The following is a 20,303-nucleotide window of genomic DNA, read 5'->3' on the forward strand; positions in this document are numbered from 1 at the left end:
TATTGCCCACATCAGAGTTTGAACGAGCATCACATGCATGGAACAAAGTTGTTTATCCACAATTTTGGAAAGGTGGCAATTAATTTTGTGAAATTTTTCCTTTTTTTCTGTGTGTGTTACACCAACAGAAAAAAAAAACCAAAAAACAAAAGGAAATAAACACGTGTATAACAAAACATGTGTAATTGCAATTATTTTCTGGGAGAAATACTTCATTTTCTGTAACAACTTCAAGGGTGCCAACACTTTCGGCCATGACTGTATATACTGATGTGACGAAAGTAAAATGTAAAAAGCGAGAGCAAAGATCATATCACTAAATTAATGTTTATTAAAAATATCATAAATAAAACATATATTACATCAGCTGCAGATAAATAGGAACAAACAGAAGATATTTTACCCTTGACTCCTGGTTTAGAGGGTTAAGAAAAAACGTGGACATGATCACGGGCATTTGAGAGATGCTGGGTTTTTATTTTCGCCAGGCGTTAGCTATAGTCCTGCACCAGTACCGGGAACGTGTCTCCCCCCTCGCACAGCTGGGTGTAGATCGCCCTGAACGGCAGGCAGGAGGTTGGGGCGCTCTGACTCCAGGATTGTGCTACGGCAAGTAGCTCTTCACTGAACACCTGGGAGAGATCACAGCTTTACTCTAATGGCTCATTTATGGGGTGGAGGTAGCGCTGCAGCAATTAGAGGTTATTACTGTAAACAAAGTGGATCCATGGAAGCTGGAGGCTCGAGAGGGAGGTAATCAACAAATGAGAAAAAAAATGAAAGTAATCATAAAGAGGCAGGAAAATCACAAGCAGAAGCAGCAGAGGCAAATAGATGAAGGAGGGAGAAGAAAAACAACAAGAGAGATGAGACGATAAAGAGAGAAATGGAAACTAGGTGGCAGGGATAAAGAGAATTTTGTTACTTACCGTAAATTCTTTTTATTATAGTTCCGTATTGGGAGACCCAGACCATGGGTGTTTAGCTTCTGCCTCCGGAGGACACACAAAGTACTACACTTAAAAGTGTAGCTCCTCCCTCTGAGCTTATACACCCCCTGGTAGCCAGTCCTTGCCAGTTTAGTGCAAAAGCTGAAGGAGAATAGCCACCCACAAGTAGAACCGAGTAAGAACCGGAACAACCGGAGACTCTGTCCACGACAACAGCCGGTGACAACACGCGGAACAAGAAAACTGCCAACAGGCAACAGGGAGGGAGCTGGGTCTCCCAATACGGAACTATAAGAAAAAGAATTTACGGTAAGTAACAAAATTCTCTTTTTCTTTATCGTTCCTTTGGGAGACCCAGACCATGGGTCGTTCCAAAGCTGTCCCTGGGTGGGAATAAACAGAAAAAACTAAGAAGTAGGCGGAGCCTAACTTCACAAGTGGGCGACAGCCGCCTGAAGGATGCGTCTGCCCAAGCTCGCATCTGCCGAAGCATGAGCATGCACTTGGTAGTGCTTCGAAAAGGTATGCAGGCTAGTCCAAGTGGCAGCCTGACAGACTTGTTGAGCCGTAGCCTGGTGCCTAAAAGCCCAAGAGGCACCGACAGCTCTGGTCGAGTGTGCTTTGATCCCCGGCAGGGGAGGCACCTGAGTACTCTGGTAGGCATCAGATATGGCCGACCTAATCCAACGGGCCAAGGTCGGCTTAGAAGCAGAGAGACCCTTGCGCCGCCCTGTGGTTAGCACAAAAAGAGAGGTGCACCGCCTAAGCGCAGCGGTGCGAGACACATAAATCTGGAGAGCACGCACCAGATCTAGAGTATGCAGCGCTTTCTCAAAGCGATGAACAGGGGCCGGACAGAAGGAAGGCAAGGAAATATCCTGGTTAAGGTGGAAGGGAGAGACCACCTTAGGAAGAAAGTCCGGGGTCGGACGGAGAACTACCTTGTCTTGGTGAAAAACCAAAAAAGGTGACTCCGAGGAGAGCGCAGCCAAATCAGAGACTCTCCTGAGAGAAGTTATGGCAACTAGAAAGGCCACCTTTTGAGAAAGACGATACAAAGAAACCTCCCTAAGGGGGTCGAAAGGGGGTTTCTGCAATACCGTGAGGACCAAGTTAAGGTCCCAGGGATCCAAGGGCCGCCGATAAAGCGGAATGATGTGAGACGCACCTTGCATGAAGGTGCGGACCTGAGCCAGCCGGGCGAGACGCCGCTGGAACAGCACTGATAAAGCCGAGACTTGTCCCTTGAGAGAGTTGAGGGACAGTCCTAGCTGCAGACCGGACTGTAAAAAAGACAGAAGGGTCGGCAACGAGAATGGCCAAGGAGAATGGCCGGAAGAGCGACACCAGGACAGGAAAATTTTCCAAGTCCTGTGATAGATCTTGACGGAGGAAGACTTACGGGCCCGAGTCATAGTGGAGATGACTTCAGGAGGAATACCAGAAGCCGTCAAAATCCAGGACTCAAGAGCCACGCCGTCAATTTGAGTGCCGCAGAATTGGGGCGGAAAAACGGACCTTGCGAGAGCAGGTCTGGACGGTCTGGAAGATGCCACGGCATCTCCACGGACAGTTGGAGCAGGTCCGGATACCAAGCTCGCCTGGGCCAGTCCGGTGCAATGAGGATGACTCGACGACCCTCCATTCTGATCTTGCGCAGGGCTCTGGGCAAGAGAGCTAGAGGGGGAAACACGTAGGACAGACGAAACAAGGACCAGTCTTGAACCAGAGCGTCCGCGGCGAAGGCCTGAGGATCGAGGGAGCGAGCCACATAAACCGGAACCTTGTTGTTGTGACGGGATGCCATTAGGTCCACGTCCGGAGTGCCCCACTTGCGGCAGATTGACTGAAACACTGCCGGGTGCAGGGACCACTCGCCACCGTCCACGGATTGACGGCTGAGATAATCTGCCTCCCAGTTTTCTACGCCAGGGATGTGGACTGCGGATATGGTGGACTTGGAGTCCTCCGCCCATTGAAGAATGCGTTGGACCTCCAACATTGCCAGGCGGCTGCGTGTCCCGCCTTGGTGATTGATGTAGGCAACCGCTGTCGCGTTGTCTGACTGGACTCGAATGTGCCTGCCCGCCAACAGGTGTTGAAAGGCTAGGAGAGCTAGAAGCACAGCTGTGGTTTCCAGCACATTGATTGAAAGGGCTGACTCGGACGGAGTCCAAGAGCCCTGTGCTCTGTGGTGGAGATGTACCGCTCCCCAGCCGGATAGGCTGGCATCCGTGGTGAGAATCACCCAGGACGGAGTCAGGAAGGAGCGCCCTTGGGACAGGGAGAGGGGTCGAAGCCACCACTGAAGAGAGCTCCTGGCCCGTGGCGACAGAGCCACTAACCTCTGTAAGGAGGAAGGCCGCTTGTCCCAACAGCGGAGAATGTCCAGCTGCAGAGGACGCAGATGGAACTGGGCAAAGGGAACCGCCTCCATGGAGGCCACCATTTGACCCAGCACCTGCATCAGGCGCCTGAGGGAATAACGGCGGGGCCTCAGGAGAGAGCGCACCGCTAGCCGGAGAGACTGCTGTTTGATTAAGGGCAACTTCACAAGTGCCGGCAAAGTCTCAAACTGCATCCCTAGGTACGTGAGACTCTGGGTCGGAGTCAAAGTGGATGTGGGAAGATTGACAATCCACCCGAATTTGGCTAGGGTGGCGAGAGTGAGCGAAACACTCCGCTTGACACTGTGATTGGCACATGTAGATAGGCATCTCTGATGTCGATGGACGCCAGGAAATCCCCTTGGGTCATAGAGGCTATGACTGATCGCAGAGACTCCATGCGAAAATGCCGCACCCGGACATGCTTGTTGAGAAGCTTGAGATCCAGGATGGGCCGGAAGGTACCGTCCTTTTTTGGAACTAGGAAGAGATTTGAGTAAAAACCTCTGAACCGTTCCTGAGCGGGAACTGGGACAATCACTCCGTTTGCCTGCAAGGACGCCACGGCCTGCGAGAAGGCGGCGGCCTTGGAGCAGGGGGGAGTTGAGAGAAAAAATCTGTTTGGTGGGCTGGAAGAGAATTCCATCCTGTAGCCGTGAGATATGATGTCTCTCACCCACTGATCGGAGACTTGCTTTAACCAAGCGTCGCCAAAGTGGGAGAGCCTGCCACCAACTAAGGACGTGGCTGGAGCGGGCCGAGAGTCATGAGGAAGCTGCCGTAGTGGCAGAACCTACTGAGGTCTTCTGCGGACGCGCTTTTGGGCGCCAGTTGGATTTCTGATCCTTGGCTGAGTTAGCGGACGAGGCGGAAGGCTTAGAGCAGGGGTGGGGAACCTCCGGCCCGCGGGCCGTATACGGCCCAAGACGACTTTTTATGCGGCCCCAGGCACATTCCCGGTGACCGCTGTGCTCTGGCAGCAGCCGCGCTTTTCCCGGCTGCCGGCCCTTTAAATCTCACTGCCTGATGCCTTGAGGGTAGATGCTAGAATGTACGGGCTCTATCCAGATCCTGACTTCCAGGACCTGACTGCAGCCCATACATTCTAGGCTTAACCCCGGCCTGTGCTAGTGTGCTCTGGTGGGCGGGGTAAGCAGCACACTGCGATATGTCACAGAAGAGCTGCAGCAGATTTACCAGCCTCCCGGACCTGCTGTGTGTGTGACTCCTCCTCCCCCCGCTAAGTGCTGTGTACTCCCTCGTGCTGTGTGTACCCCTCATTGCTGTGTACCCCTAATGCTGTGTGTACCCCCCAGTGCTGTGTACCCCATCGTGCTGTGTGTATCCCCTAATGCTGTGTGTACCCCCTAATGCTGTGTGTACCCCCTAATGCTGTGTGTACCCCCTAATGCTGTGTGTACCCTCTAATGCTGTGTACCCCCTAATGCTGTGTACCCCCTAATGCTGTGTGTACCCCCTAATGCAGTGTGTACCCCCTAATGCAGTGTGTACCCCCTAATATTGAGTACACCCCTAGTACAGTGTGTACCCACTAGTACTGTGTGTGCTCCCCTAGTGCTGTCTGTACCCCTTGGGTGATGTCTATGCCCCCCCAGTGCTGTCCGCACCACCTAATGCTGTCCATGCTGCCACCAGTGCTGTCCATGCCACGGTCAGTGCTGTCTGTGCCCCCTTATGCTGTCTGTGCTCCCCAGTGCTGTGTGTCACCCCTCAGTACTATGTACCCCCCAGTGCTCTGAACTTGCTACTGCTGTCTGTACCCTCCCACTGCTTTCTATGCCCCCCAGTCTGTGCCCTCCTGTTGATGTCTATGCTCCCCCAGACTTCTCTGTGTCTCCCTAGTGATGCCACCTAGTGCAGTCCGTGCCGCCACCTAGTGCAGTCCGTGCCGCCACCTAGTGCAGTCCGTGCCGCCACCTAGTGCAGTCCGTGCCGCCACCTAGTGCAGTCCGTGCCGCCACCTAGTGCAGTCCGTGCCGCCACCTAGTGCAGTCCGTGCCGCCACCTAGTGCAGTCCGTGCCGCCTCCTAGTGCAGTCCGTGCCGCCTCCTAGTGCAGTCCGTGCCGCCTCCTAGTGCAGTCCGTGCCGCCTCCTAGTGCAGTCCGTGCCGCCTCCTAGTGCAGTCCGTGCCGCCTCCTAGTGCAGTCCGTGCCGCCTCCTAGTGCAGTCCGTGCCGCCTCCTAGTGCAGTCCGTGCCGCCTCCTAGTGCAGTCCGTGTCACAAACCACCGGGGGGGTCACTCAGAAATCCCCCGCGCTGGCTACCAGTACGTCACAATCGGGGGGTAACAAGTGGGGGTCACCCCTCCTTTATACCTCCCGACCGACAGACAGAGCACATGACGCGCTCTCTAGCGCCCCTCTTATAGTCAGGCCAATTATGGAATTGCCCGACCATAAGCAAGGAGGCCACTATACTACTTATGCCGATTATTGAAGGGTCCCCGGTGAGAGTAAGGTATATATTCCCCCGACCTCCGCGGGCGGAATATATAAAATCTCCCCGAATCTCACTGGCCTCCCCACAATAATCCTTGGCACAATTCGCTGCCACCAACCGATTTACGGTAACTATTAGCCGAACACACAGACGTGGGATTCAAGATCGAGATAACAGAACAGCCCAAGATTAATTATATAATTTAATCAGCCTAAAGCACACTAGAAACTACAATATATACAATAGGGAATCTACAGAATATACATATGTCAGAGTACAGTTACAGATAAAGCATGTTTTACAAACAGGTATGCAATTCAATCAGTTACCTTGTGCGTCTGGCCACAGGGGGGCGCTGTAGACCAGGTTTCTAGGACTCTTCCCACAGATGTTTCCTACACGTGCCCCCAGCGAAAAGAGCACTGGAAAATGGCCGAAGTAGGGTTATCAACCTGGGCAGATCCAGGTCCCCTCCTACCTTAGTGACCTCAGAGGGAGCACTGCTCCACCCCTGGCTGGAGTTATGGACAAAATCCACAACATGGAATATGGCCATAACTTTGCCTGGGAGCGTCGTAGGCGGACGCCAATGCTCTCATTGTGACAGTTATGAATTTAGCTACAGAACGAGGGGACTCATGACCTGTCTGCCAGTTCCCCATTGGCTGATATCACGCCTGGGGCATTTCCCAATGTCCTGCTCCCATAAAAAGGGTGTGCCGGCATCGTCCGCATGCGGAGACACCATTTTTATGGTTGCCATATTTATCGGAAATATGGCTTGCGAGATATGAACCATTTTTTTACTGGAGTCGTTCTGTCTGGCTACTTCCAGAGCCTTGCTAATTAGATAGCAGCTCCTACTACAGGGTGACGGCAGGGAGTCATCCTGTGTCCATTGTTCCTAAGCCACCTAATTTCCATATCACAGGACATGGCCATGGAGGTGTAAGTGGAACACTGAGAACAAGAAGGGAGGGGGCACTGCCAGGGAGTGATGAGGGATTATGACTGGAGTCATAATTCATCTTCATATCCCGGGATTTGCCTCACACCTCCCCCCTTTTGAGGGCGCTAGGGGGCAGCACACTCCGGTGTTCCCCCGTGCGCCCGTCCGCGACCTCTCCTTGTCGGGACAGCCCGTCTGCGTTACCGTGGTCACGGCCCCTTTTGTGGCGAATGGTGAAGTTGTATTGCTGGAGCGCAAGGCTCCATCGCAACAATCGCCCATTCGTCCCAGAGACGGTGTGCAACCAGCTGAGGGGATTGTGGTCCGTCTCCACGATGAAGTGGCGCCCGTATAGATAGGGTTGCAGACGCTGCAGGGCCCACACTATGGCCAGGCACTCCTTCTCCATCGTGGAATAGGCAACTTCCCTTGGTAACAGCTTCCTGCTCAGGTACAAGACTGGGTGCTCTTGGCTCGCAGAGTCCACCTGGCTGAGCACCGCACCGAGGCCGAAGTCACTGGCGTCGGTCTGTACTACAAACGGCCGCGTGAAGTCGGCTGCCTGTAGCACGGGCGGGCTGGACAGGGCGTCCTTTAGGGCCCGGAAGGCTGTCTCGCAGTCCATTGTCCAATCGACTGCAGAGGGCAGCTTCTTCTTGGTGAGGTCCGTCAAGGGCTTTGCCAGGCTACTATAGCATGGAACAAACCTCCTATAGTACCCAGCGGTCCCCAAGAAGGACATCACCTGCTTCTTGGTCCTGGGGGTGGGCCAGGATGCGATGGCCTCCACTTTCTCAGGCTCGGGCTTCAGTGTTCTCCCACCTACCCGGTGACCGAGGTACTGGACCTCGCTCATGGCCAGCTGACACTTTCCCGGCTTGATGGTCAAACCTGCCCGGTGGATCCGCCTGAGCACCTGTGCTAGATGCTCTAGGTGGTCCTCCCAGGTGGGACTGAAGACGGCAATGTCATCCAGGTACGCGGCCGCGTACCCTTCAAGTCCCTTGAGCAGGGTGTTGACCATCCGCTGGAAAGTGGCAGGGGCATTCCTCATCCCGAATGGCATCACCGTGGACTCGTACAGTCCAAATGGGGTAATAAAGGCAGAGCGTTCCCTGGCCTTGCGAGTCAGGGGGATCTGCCAATATCCCCGGCTCAGATCCATGATGGTCAGGTACTGAGCCCCGGCCAACTGATCGAGCAGGTCATCGATGCGTGGCATTGGGTACGCATCGGCGACCGTGACCGCATTGAGCCCCCTGTAGTCCACGCAGAACCGAGTGGTTCGGTCCTTCTTAGGGACGAGGACTACAGGCGAGGCCCAAGCGCTGTTGGATGCCTGGATCACCCCCAGCTTCAGCATCTCGTCAATCTCCTGGCGCATGTGTTGCTGCACCTCCAGGGAGACCCGATATGCTGAACGCCGGATCGGGGGATGATACCCAGTGTCCACGTGATGGACAGCCAAGTCAGTCCTTCCGGGCTGGTTGGTAAACAACCCCCGGAAGGGGTGTAGGGTGGCCCACAGCTGGGACCGTTGGTCCTCCAAGAGCTGGTGGCCAACCTCCACATCCTCAATGGATCCGCCTGCCCTAACCTGGGCTAGCATATCCAAGAGGGTTTCCGCTTCTCCCTCCTCGGGCAGGTTGCACACGGGGAGCGCACATGCCTCCCGCTCATGATGTGCCTTCATCATGTTCACATGGAAGGGCTTCCGCCTTCCACGGGCAGGGTCCAGGGTGACCAGGTACGTTACAGGGTTGAGCTGCTGGTACACGAGGTATGGGCCTTCCCAGGCTGCCTGAAGTTTGTCCTGTGGTACGGGGACCAGTACCCACACCTTTTGACCCACTTGGTAGGTCCTCTCACAAGCGTTCTGGTCGTACCAACGCTTCTGATCGGCCTGGGCTTGAGCCATATTGTCGTGTACCAGTTGCGTCAAGGCCTGCATTTTGTCCCGGAAGCGCATGACATACTCGATAACCGACACTCCAGGGGTGGCCAAATCCCCTTCCCAAGCCTCTTTCACCAGAGCCAGGGGGCCCCGCACACGTCGCCCGTACAGGAGCTCAACCGGTGAGAATCCTGTTGAGGCCTGTGGAACCTCCCGGTAAGCAAATAACAGGTGTGGGAGATACCGCTCCCAGTCACGCCCATGGGAGTCGACCAACATCTTAAGCATCTGCTTTAAGGTGCCCTTGAACCGCTCGCACAGGCCATTAGTCTGTGGATGGTACGGGCTGGCCACCAGATGTCGCACCTGGACTTGCTTACAGAGGGCCTCCATCAGCTGGGACATGAATTGGGTCCCCCGGTCAGTGAGCATTTCCTGGGGAAAACCCACTCGGGAGAAAATCTCCAGCAATGCGGTGGCCACCTTGTCAGCCCGAATGGACGACAAGGCCACTGCTTCTGGGTACCGGGTGGCATAGTCCACTACCGTCAGTATGAAGCGTTTCCCGGAGCTGCTGGGGATGGCCAGCGGGCCGACCAGATCCACAGCCACCCTCCTGAAAGGCTCATCGATGATTGGCAGAGATACTAGTGGGGCTTTGGGGCGTGGCCCCGCCTTCCCCACTCTCTGACAGGTTTCACACGAACGGCAGTAGGCAGCCACATCGGCCCCCATTTTTGGCCAGTAGAAATGCTGGTTTAACCTGGCCTTGGTCTTAGCGATCCCTAGGTGTCCGGCCATCGGAATCTCATGTGCGATCCGCAACAACTCCGTCCGGAACGGATAGGGTACCACCAACTGTCGGTCCCTGGGCCACGCCTCTGGTGAACCCTGCTGGACCGTGGCCCGGTGCAGCCGTCCTTGGTCCCAGACCACTCGCTCCGGGTCCGAGTCCGAGGGAGGCTGTGCCGCCTGCTCCTTAAGAGCTTTCAGGCTGTCGTCAGCTTCTAACGCTGCCTGAAACCCCTGACTAGATGTGGCCAGAATCGACGAGACTGTCACATCTTCAGTCAGTACCCCGGGACCTGTGTCCTGGCCTCCACCTGACTCGGCTGCCACTTGGTCAGAAGGGGAAGAGCTATCGGACCTCCGGGAGGCCCCTTGGCTTCCAGCACTCCCACTGCGGGTGACAGCGGCCACAGCCGCTGCGACCGTGGGTCGTGCCTGCTCCTCCTCCGTTCCTGACCAAGTCGCCGGTTCAGGCAGACCTACCTGGCTTCCTGACACCCCGGTTGTGGGGGAACCATGCACCGAGATCTTACCTGGGAGCACTTCCGCTCCTGGACCGGCCCCAATCTCACCTGCCTGTTCCCCTCCTGCAGCAACAGAACCCCGCTGTGAAATCTCTGGGGACCCCACATTTGCTGTGGTAGCCCCCACCCCACACACTGGTCCTCCCCCTGCAGCACCCTGCTCTCTGCTTATCCCTGCAGAGGGCAACAGATCCAGGCTCACTGGCTGGTTACTTGTAGAGGCATTGTCACACCTTTCTCTGACCCCCTCCCCTGTCACAGCTGCAGCTGAGTGTGTGTCTATGGTGTCTATGCAAGCAGAAATATCAGAGTTCACTCCCTCCTCCCTTACATCATTCATAGATAACACATTAACATGGTCAGGAGTCATGTCAGTACTGGCTGAAGGTTCAGCCCTTGGGGGGGGCCCAAACTGGGAGGTTATCTGCCCCAAATCTGTCCCAAGTAGCACGTTTGCAGGGATCCGATCAGTTACCCCCACCTCCCTCACCCCTCGCCCTGCGCCCCAGTCCACATAAATGTCAGCAACAGGCAGCGCCGGGTCAGTGCCTCCAATCCCGGAGACAGCGAGGGTTTTTCCAGGGATCAAGTCTTGGGGGGACACCATCTCAGGCCGCACCAGAGTCACCTCCGAGGCGCTGTCTCGCAGTCCTATGGTCACAGACCGGCCGACGGTGACAGGTTGGAAGCTGTCCAGGGACCTACCACCACCCCCACCCACACAATACACCTTGGGCGGCCCTTGGGACGGGGACGGAGCCGGGGCCTTGGGACGCTGAGGGCACATGGCCTTGAAGTGTCCAGGTAGGTTGCACTGGTGGCACCGTCTTGGTTCCGCCACGGGCCTGGAGAGGGGAGTTGAGGGGGACACCCCCTGCAGTCTAGGGGCAGGTGGGGCAGTCGCAGAATTCATCTTACCCCCTCTCCAGGTGCTGCTGGTGGCCGCTCTCCTGGCCTCAGGGGCCCGGTTGTTGGTGTAGTCATCGGCAAGGGCAGCTGTAGCCGTGGACCCCTTTGGCTTCTGGTCTCGGATGAACTGGCGGAGATCCTCAGGGCAGTTCCACAAGAGTTGCTCCGTGATGAACAAGTCCAGGATCTCCGGTCCGGTGGAAAGCTGCAGGCCTTGGGTCCAGTGGTCGGCAGCTCGGGCAAGTGCCCGCCGGTGGTCAGCCCAGGAGTCCTTTGGTCCCTTCTGTAGGCTCCGGAACTTCTTGCGGTAGGACTCTGGAGTGAGGTTGTACTGTTGGATCAGGGCCCGCTTGATGGTGTCGTAGCCCTGATCTGCCTCAGCAGGCAAGTCCCCAAGGATATCCAGGGCCTTACCCCTTAAACGGGGGGTCAGGTATTTGGCCCACTGGTCCTTGTCCAGATGGTGCTGCAAGCAAGTCCGTTCAAAAGCAGTCAAGAAAGAGTCCAAGTCTCCATCCTTCTCCAGCACTGGGAAGTCCTCAACACGGACCTTTGGAAGTTTGGTGTCTCGAAGGTCACATGTGGCTGATGAGGGCCGGAGCTGAGCTAGCTGCAGCTGGTAGTCACGGTCTGCCTGTCGCTCTCGCTCTTCACGCGCTGCCTGCCGCTCTCGCTCCGCAGCCTCACGCTCTGCGTGCCGCTCCGCAGCCTCAGCGTCACGCGCTGCCTGCCGCTCTGCCCTGCGCTCTGCCAGGAGTTCCTTGTAGCCCTTCTGGTCTCCAGCCTGGAGAAGGGCCATAGCCATTTGAAGAAGGCTATCCGAGCCTCCCAGGCTCGGTGGAATGGCACGTGGTGATCTGCGGCACGCTGCAGAGCTAGGCGATTCACTGTCCCTTTCAGAGCGGAGGGCTGGCATCTGGCTCGTTGAGGAACCTTGGGTGAGCTCCTCCTCATCTTGTCCAGCAGTGCCAGGTTGCGCAATGTCCTCGGCAGAACGGTTTTCTGGCGTCGAGCTCCTGGAGGACTCGTGGGCAACCTCCTCATTGCTGTCCACAGCACCGTCCTCCCTCTCTTCGGCTCCTGCCTTAGCATTGGCCAGTTGCATAGCTCTGCTCCTGGTGCCATCAGCCATTCTTGCAGACTTTTGGTCACTGACACAGAACTGACACCTGATGCCTCCACACACCTTACAGTATCTGCACTCTGACACTCTAGTGTTGAGCTAGTCTGAAGACCCCAGCAGCCACAGCTGCTGCAGGCAGTCTTTAGTGTCTGGGAGTATGGGTCTCACACTCACACACACTATTATCTCGATCCCACCGCTATGCCACCAATATGTCACAAACCACCGGGGGGGTCACTCAGAAATCCCCCGCGCTGGCTACCAGTACGTCACAATCGGGGGGTAACAAGTGGGGGTCACCCCTCCTTTATACCTCCCGACCGACAGACAGAGCACGTGACGCGCTCTCTAGCGCCCCTCTTATAGTCAGGCCAATTATGGAATTGCCCGACCATAAGCAAGGAGGCCGCTATACTACTTATGCCGATTATTGAAGGGTCCCCGGTGAGAGTAAGGTATATATTCCCCCGACCTCCGCGGGCGGAATATATAAAATCTCCCCGAATCTCACTGGCCTCCCCACAATAATCCTTGGCACAATTCGCTGCCACCAACCGATTTACGGTAACTATTAGCCGAACACACAGACGTGGGATTCAAGATCGAGATAACAGAACAGCCCAAGATTAATTATATAATTTAATCAGCCTAAAGCACACTAGAAACTACAATATATACAATAGGGAATCTACAGAATATACATATGTCAGAGTACAGTTACAGATAAAGCATGTTTTACAAACAGGTATGCAATTCAATCAGTTACCTTGTGCGTCTGGCCACAGGGGGGCGCTGTAGACCAGGTTTCTAGGACTCTTCCCACAGATGTTTCCTACACGTGCCCCCAGCGAAAAGAGCACTGGAAAATGGCCGAAGTAGGGTTATCAACCTGGGCAGATCCAGGTCCCCTCCTACCTTAGTGACCTCAGAGGGAGCACTGCTCCACCCCTGGCTGGAGTTATGGACAAAATCCACAACATGGAATATGGCCATAACTTTGCCTGGGAGCGTCGTAGGCGGACGCCAATGCTCTCATTGTGACAGTTATGAATTTAGCTACAGAACGAGGGGACTCATGACCTGTCTGCCAGTTCCCCATTGGCTGATATCACGCCTGGGGCATTTCCCAATGTCCTGCTCCCATAAAAAGGGTGTGCCGGCATCGTCCGCATGCGGAGACACCATTTTTATGGTTGCCATATTTATCGGAAATATGGCTTGCGAGATATGAACCATTTTTTTACTGGAGTCGTTCTGTCTGGCTACTTCCAGAGCCTTGCTAATTAGATAGCAGCTCCTACTACAGGGTGACGGCAGGGAGTCATCCTGTGTCCATTGTTCCTAAGCCACCTAATTTCCATATCACAGGACATGGCCATGGAGGTGTAAGTGGAACACTGAGAACAAGAAGGGAGGGGGCACTGCCAGGGAGTGATGAGGGATTATGACTGGAGTCATAATTCATCTTCATATCCCGGGATTTGCCTCACAGCTGTCCATGCCCCCCTACTGATGTATATGCCCCAGCCCCCTCCTGTGATGTGTACTCCCAGTGTCTCCTGTAATTTATGCACCCCAGCCCCTCCTGTGATCTATATGCCCCCAGCATCTCCAGACCGAGACAAACCTGGAAAAGCAGCTGTGAGAAACAAGATGATCAATATCACCAAACATCACAGTCACACCAAAGAGAAGCAGCTCCTGCCTCCACAGAACGGGTGAGTTAATTAATCGTTTGACCAAATATAGCTGGGTTATTTTTCAAGTTGATAATGTTGTGCGGCCCCCAAAGGTTAGTAGGAAATTCCAAATGGCCCCCGGCAGTAAAAAGGTTCCCCACCCCTGGCTTAGAGGATGACCAGTTGGAGGAACGAAAGGAACGAAACCTCGATTGATTCCTACCCTGGGCGGGTTTCCTGGTCTTGGTTTGTGGCATGGAAGTACTCTTCCTGCCAGTAGCTTCTTTAATGATTTCATCCAGCTGTTCACCAAACAGCCGTGAACCAGCAAAAGGGAGCCCAGCAAGAAACTTCTTGGAAGAAGAATCTTTCTTCCACTCTCGAAGCCACAAAATCCCGCGGATAACAAGAGAATTAGCTGAAGCCACCGCAGTGCGGTGAGCAGCCTCTAGCATGGCAGACATGGCATAAGATGAAAAAGCTGAAGCCTGAGAAGTTAAGGTAACCATCTCAGGCATAGATTCCTTGGTGAGGGAATGCATCTCCTCTAGAGAAGCAGAGATGGCTTTGAGAGCCCACACTGCTGCAAAAGTCGGGGAAAACGCGGCCCCTGCAGCTTCATACACAGATTTGGCCAGAAGGTCAATCTGACGGTCAGTGGAATCCTTAAGTGAGGTGCCGTCAGCCACCGACACAACGGTCCGGGCTGAGAGCCTAGACACCGGAGGGTCTACCTTTGGGGAGTGAGACCACTCCTTGACCACCTCAGGTGGAAATGAAAACCGGTCATCAGAACCACACTTTGGAAAGCGTTTGTCAGGGCAGGCCCTGGGTTTGGTCACAGCGGTCTGAAAACTGGAGTGGTTAAAGAACACACTCTTCACTCTCTTAGGCGAGGTAAACTGATGTTTTTCTGCCAGAGAGGGTTGCTCCTCCGACACTGGCGGATTGAGATCCAGCACAGAATTAATAGAAGCAATCAAATCACTAAGATCTGAGTCACCCTCAGAGAAATCGAGGGATACATAGCCTCCGAGCCCCCAGTGAGGGCATCCTCCTCATCTTGAGAGTCAGCTCTTGAGACAGAGCCGTGGGATGGGAAGGGGGAGGAAACCCTGCGCCTTCTCTTAGGAGGACGGGGTCTGGGATCAGATGATGAATCCTCCGTGAGCTCCGATGGACGGAGGTCAGAGGATAGGAATCCTCTGTCAAGAGTATTAGAGGCACCCTGTGAGGGGGGCTGATGCATATTCATCAAAGTCCTGGACAAAAGTCCCATGGACTCAGCAAATGACTGGGATATGGACCTAGAAAAAGACTCTACCCAGGCCGGGGGTTCAGTCACAGGTGCAGCAGCAGCCTGAAAGACCACTGGGGGTGAGACTCCAGGCTGTGGCACCTTGTGGTCTGGGTCTCCCAAAGGAACGATAAAGAAAAGAAGATTTTGGGTACTCACCGTAAAATCTCTTGGAGGATACAAGAAGCCATGGGTGTTTGTTACTGCACTACGCAATAAAAATTAACTCCACCTGAGCAGGTTACACCAAACGAGTGCTGTGTCCCCCCCAATGATGGCTCAGAGAAAGATTTTACGGTGAGTACCCAAAATCTTCTTTTCTCTATTGCTTCATTGGGGGACACAGTAAAGCATGGGACGCCCTAAATGAGTCCCGATGGTGGGAGAAAACAGAAGGGACCCAAGCACAGGCCTAAGCCCGAGCAACTGCTACTTGCAGAACCTTCCTGCCTAGGATGGCATCTGAAGAAGCAAAATTGTGCAATCTGTAGAACTTGGAAAAATTATGCACAGAGCACCAAGTAGCAGCTTTGCAGAGCTGTGACACCAAGGCCTGATGTCAGACAGCCCAAGAGGCCCCGACTGCACAGGTAGAATGAGCCGTGACCCAGGAGTGGGGACGGTCTGTCCTTTATTCAATAGGTTTCCAAGATAGAAAATTTGATCCAATAAGCAATGGTGGAATTGGAAATGGGCAGCCCTCTGCGATGGCCATTGGGAATCACAAACAGGGAATCCAAACATCTGAAAGATGCTCTCCTGAAAAGCTAGAGCTCTGACGAGATCCAGATTGTGCAAAGATCACTCCATAGGACAAGAAGGAGATGGGTCGAATGAAGGAAGAACGAGATCACCATAGGAAGAAAGGATGGCACAGGGCGTAAAACAACCCTGTCCTGATGGAGAATAAGGACAAGATAAATCTGTGAGTTCTGAAACTCGCCTGGTGGAGGTGATCGCCACCAAGAAGGCAACCTTCTAACAGAGAAAAAAAAGGGTGAGAAATCTCATGAATGGGTTCAAAAGGGGGACCCTGAAGAAAGTCCAGAACCAAAATTGGGATTCCATTGGTGAATAGGAGATCTAACAGGGGGCACAGAGTGAGCAACGCCTTGTAGAAAGTTAACGATCTGAAAGCGGGAAGCCAGATTCCTTTGGAAAAGAATAGAGCGTGTGGAGACCTGGCCCTTAAGGGGACTAAGGGATGGCCCGGACTCGAGTCCAGACTAAATGCCAGACTGGAAGGGAGCAAGCTGGTTATTTTCACACCAGCGAAAGAAGGCCTTTCCAGTGCAATGGAAGATATCGGAGGAAGAGAGTTTCCTTGCCTTGATCATAGTTTGAGCGACCTAATCGGAAGAACCCCTCTGCCTTTAAAACCTAGCCTTCAACAGCCATGCTGTAAAATTGAGAGACTGAATTCTGTTAGAAGAAGGGACCATGCAAAAGAAGATCTGGATGATCTGAAAGCTTCCAAGAGATATTTACCATAAGATTGATTATCTCTAAGTAGAAAGTTCTTCTGGGGAAGTCTGTAGCTACGAGGAAGACTGGGACTCCTTCCATCTTGACCTTTGAATCAGTCTAGAGATGATGCTATCCTGTCCCATCAAGACTTAAGGTCAGGCTGGAGAGGACAGGTGTGTAATTGAGCAAATGGGAGTGCTTCAATTGCATCTATCATCTTCTCCAAAATGCTCACGCAGAACCGATGTGTCCGTGGTTGAGAGAGAATATACCTGTAACGGGCAAAACCTTTTCCTCTTTAAGGAAGACTTTTGTACGTGCTGTATCAGTCCCGGTAAGCGATGAAGACAATCCGCCTGACTCAGAGAATGGCCATGACCGACGCCAGGACCTTGGTAAAGACCCTGGGAGCCGTGGCTAGGCCAAAGGAAAGAGCTGTGAACTTAAAAGGAGAGTGTCCAATTGCAAAGCAAAGCAATGTCTGGGAATGTGAAGGTGCACATCCTAAATGTCCACAGAACACAAATACTCTGCTGGTTCCATCAAGACTAACATGGAACAAAGAAACTCCATTCTGAAATGCCACATGCTTGTTTAAGCGTTTGTGGTCCCAAAGAAGGAAAGCTCTGTCCAACCCATCCTGGATCTCAAAACAGGTTTTAATAAAAAACTGAAAAGCGAGGGCGAGACAAAAGTGGGATGATGATGACCCCTGATTGGCGGAGAGAAGGGATGGCTCTGAAAAACCCGGGAACCAATGAGGGGGTCCCTTGGTGGGCAAGACTCAAAAAAGCAGACCGAAAGAGAGAGAACTTTGATTTTGTAGCCGGAAGAGACTACCTCCCTGACATAGGTGCCTTCGACTACCGAGAGCCAAGTGTTCCAAAACAAAAAGTAGACGATTACCCGACCAGAGAGGTTCCCCAGGAAGGAAAATATGTGACATCTTTGAAGACTTTGATAGGCCAATAAAGGGTTAGTAGGCCTAAAAAAAGGACGTGAGCACTGCCCACACATGAGTCACCGGACGAGGTTGCCGAGAGGCAGTGCCTAACGGGATGACTAAGCCTCAATAAAGACAGGCCTAAATTTTGGACTGTATCCGCCAGTGGTAGCGGGCTGGCACGGAGAGAATTGGAAAAGTCGGATTGGCCAGAAAATGGAGTGAGCTGGTCTAGAGTGAAAACAGAAGCCCCCACTGCCAGAAGTAGCCAAGCAGAAGAACGAAAGATAAAATCCAGCTCCTTCTTCACAGACATGGAAGACGGTCTTCAGGAACCCCTTGGAGGGGAGTCACTGGCACTGGTCATCTTCCCTCTCCGCGAAGTCTCTCTCTGGTGGGCGAGCGGTGCTGAAAATAGATGGCAAGAACCATCCGCTTGGATGCCTCTAACTACTGAAGTGTGGAGCAGACCACACTGTTCTCTAGGTCTCTTAGGCCTTGCAATCTGGTCACCCAACAAAAAGCTGAGCCTGAAAAACAAAAAAATAAAACGAAAACAATAAACGAAAAAGTTAGAAACGGTTCCAAGAGGAACTGAGTCTGCCTCCTATGGACACTAAGCTAAAACTGATTTGCTTGGTTCCAATTAATTCTTTTGCAAAGTGTCAGCCTCCCAGTGGCAGCAGCATACATCAATGTTTTCCTGTCCCCCCCCCAAAAAAGCGAGAGAAATATAGATAAATGGGAAGATTGCGATAAGGGATAAAGAAAGACAGAAAAGGAAGGGTGCCAGAGAGAGAAAAGTGAGAAGAAAAAATGAAGGTCAGCACACTGTAATAATTGCACCTGGATAGAACAGAATCAATGCCCGGAGCCGCCCTGGTGTGGGTTGAAGTAAAATGCAGAAAATATATACCATATACCAATCATGTTCCATGATTAAGGTTTAACGCCAAAATGTGTAGGATTGCCAGGCTGTCTGTGGTGTACCAGTAATATGCCTTTCAAATTTCAACAATAAATGTGAAGTTTTATATTTATCCTGTTTTTCATCGCTACAGAAAAAAAAAAGGAGGCAGACCCAAAGAGAGGCAGACCCAAGGAGGTGTGGAGCGTACACAAACAAGACAAAAGGAGGTGGTGGGGCGCACACGAACAAGACAAAAGGAGGTGGTGGGGCGCACACGAGCAAGCAATAAGGAGGTGGTGGGGCGCACACGAGCAAGCCAGAAGGAGGTGGTGGGGCGCACACGAGCAAGCCAAAAGGAGGTGGTGGGGCGCACACGAGCAAGCCAAAAGGAGGTGGTGGGGCGCACACGAACAAGACAAAAGGGGGTGGTGGAGCGCACACAAGCAAGCCAGAAGGAGGTGGTGGGACGCACACGAGCAAGCCATAAGGAGGTGCTGGGGCACACACGAACAAGACAAAAGGAGGTGGTGAAGCGCACACAAGCAAGCCAAAAGGAGGTGGTGGGACACACACGAGCAAGCCATAAGGAGGTAGTAGGGCGCACACGAGCAAGCCAAAAGGAGGTGGTGGAGCGTTCAGAAGCAAACCAAAATGAGGTGGTAGTGCGTGCATCAGCAAGCCATAAGGAGGTGGTGGGGTGCACGCGAGCAAGCCATAAGGACGTAGTAGGGCTCACACGAGCAAGCCATAAGGAGGTGATGGGGCGTTCAGAAGCAAACCAAAATGAGGTGGTAGTGCGTGCATCAGCAAGCCTTAAGGAAGTGGTGGGGAACACACAAGCAAGCCAGAAGGAGGTGGTGGGACGCACACGAGCAACCCATAAGGAGGTGATGGGGCGCACACGAGGAAGCCATAAGGAGGTGGTGGGGCGCACACGAGGAAGCCATAAGGAGGTAGTAGGGCGCACACGAGCAAGCCAAAAGGAGGTGGTGGGGCGTTCATAAGCAAACCAAAATGAGGTGGTAGTGCGTGCATCAGCAAGCCATAAGGAGGTGGTGGGGTGCACGCGAGCAAGCCATAAGGAGGTGGTGGGGCTCACACGAGCAAGCCATAAGGAGGTGGTGGGGCGCACATGAGCAAGCCAAAAGGAGGTGGTGGGGTGTTTATAAGCAAACCAAAATGAGGTGGTAGTGCGTGCATCAGCAAGCCATAAGGAGGTGGTAGGGCGCACACGAGCAAACCAAAAGGAGGTGGTGGGGCGTTCATGAGCAAACCAAAATGAGGTGGTAGTGCGTGCAACAGCAAGCCATAAGGAGGTGGTGGGGCACACATGAGCAAGCCATAAGGAGGTGATGGGGTGCACAAGAGCAAGCCATAAGGAAGTAGTGGGGCATACAGGAGCAAGATATAAGGAGATGGTGGGGTGTACACAAGCAAGCCATAAGGTAGTGGTGGAGCGCTCATGAGCAAGCCAAAAGGAAGTGGTGGGGTGCACACAAGAGAACCAACGAGGTGTTCCTCTGCTCGTAAGCTTGTTAGGAACTATATCTATAACTATCTATAGGCCGCTTTTTTTTCTTCTTAAAAAAGGGTGGGGGTTGGGGGTCATTTCAGAACAAGTAGTAGATGCTAGAAATGACCATGTAGGAGAGAATGAGGAAACAAGCCGAATGGAATAGGCTCCGCTAATTACCTTCTGTAGATGAATCTTCTGCTGCAGCTCCAGCACTCTCAGGCGGCTGCGGCTCAGCTCACCTAGCTCGCTGTGATGGTGATATACCAGTACAGGAGGAGACCGGCTGTACATAGGGGGGCAGCCTACTGACGCTAGGCATGTCGTATTGATAGAAAGTTTTTCTGCCCAATTTCTATACTCTTGAGCGGCTATATAGGGAAGCAAAACAGATACATGAATAACTGGGAGAGAAGAGTCATGGCAGAAAGATTGTGATCTATGCATAATATTAAGATCATGAATTCACAAGTATTTTATGATGACGAAGGTCTGTATGTAACACAGA

The 20,303-nt window shown here is 53.3% G+C and overlaps 1 protein-coding gene across 1 annotated transcript in view; it reads right to left on the minus strand.

The window, feature by feature from the left end:
• Positions 1–313: 313 nt before the first annotated feature.
• Positions 314–20,303, minus strand: part of TEDC2 (tubulin epsilon and delta complex 2) — a 108,278-nt gene continuing 88,288 nt past the window's right edge. The window contains exons 10-11 of the mRNA XM_075318238.1: positions 19,976–20,166; positions 314–632 (exon numbers count right to left, since the gene is read on the minus strand). Coding sequence (XP_075174353.1) covers positions 492–632; positions 19,976–20,166 — 332 coding nt within the window. The 3' untranslated portion in view covers positions 314–491. The remainder of the gene's footprint in view (positions 633–19,975; positions 20,167–20,303) is intronic.

This window comes from Anomaloglossus baeobatrachus, chromosome 7, assembly GCF_048569485.1.
Source record: "Anomaloglossus baeobatrachus isolate aAnoBae1 chromosome 7, aAnoBae1.hap1, whole genome shotgun sequence".
NCBI classification, from domain to species: Eukaryota; Metazoa; Chordata; class Amphibia; order Anura; family Aromobatidae; genus Anomaloglossus; species Anomaloglossus baeobatrachus.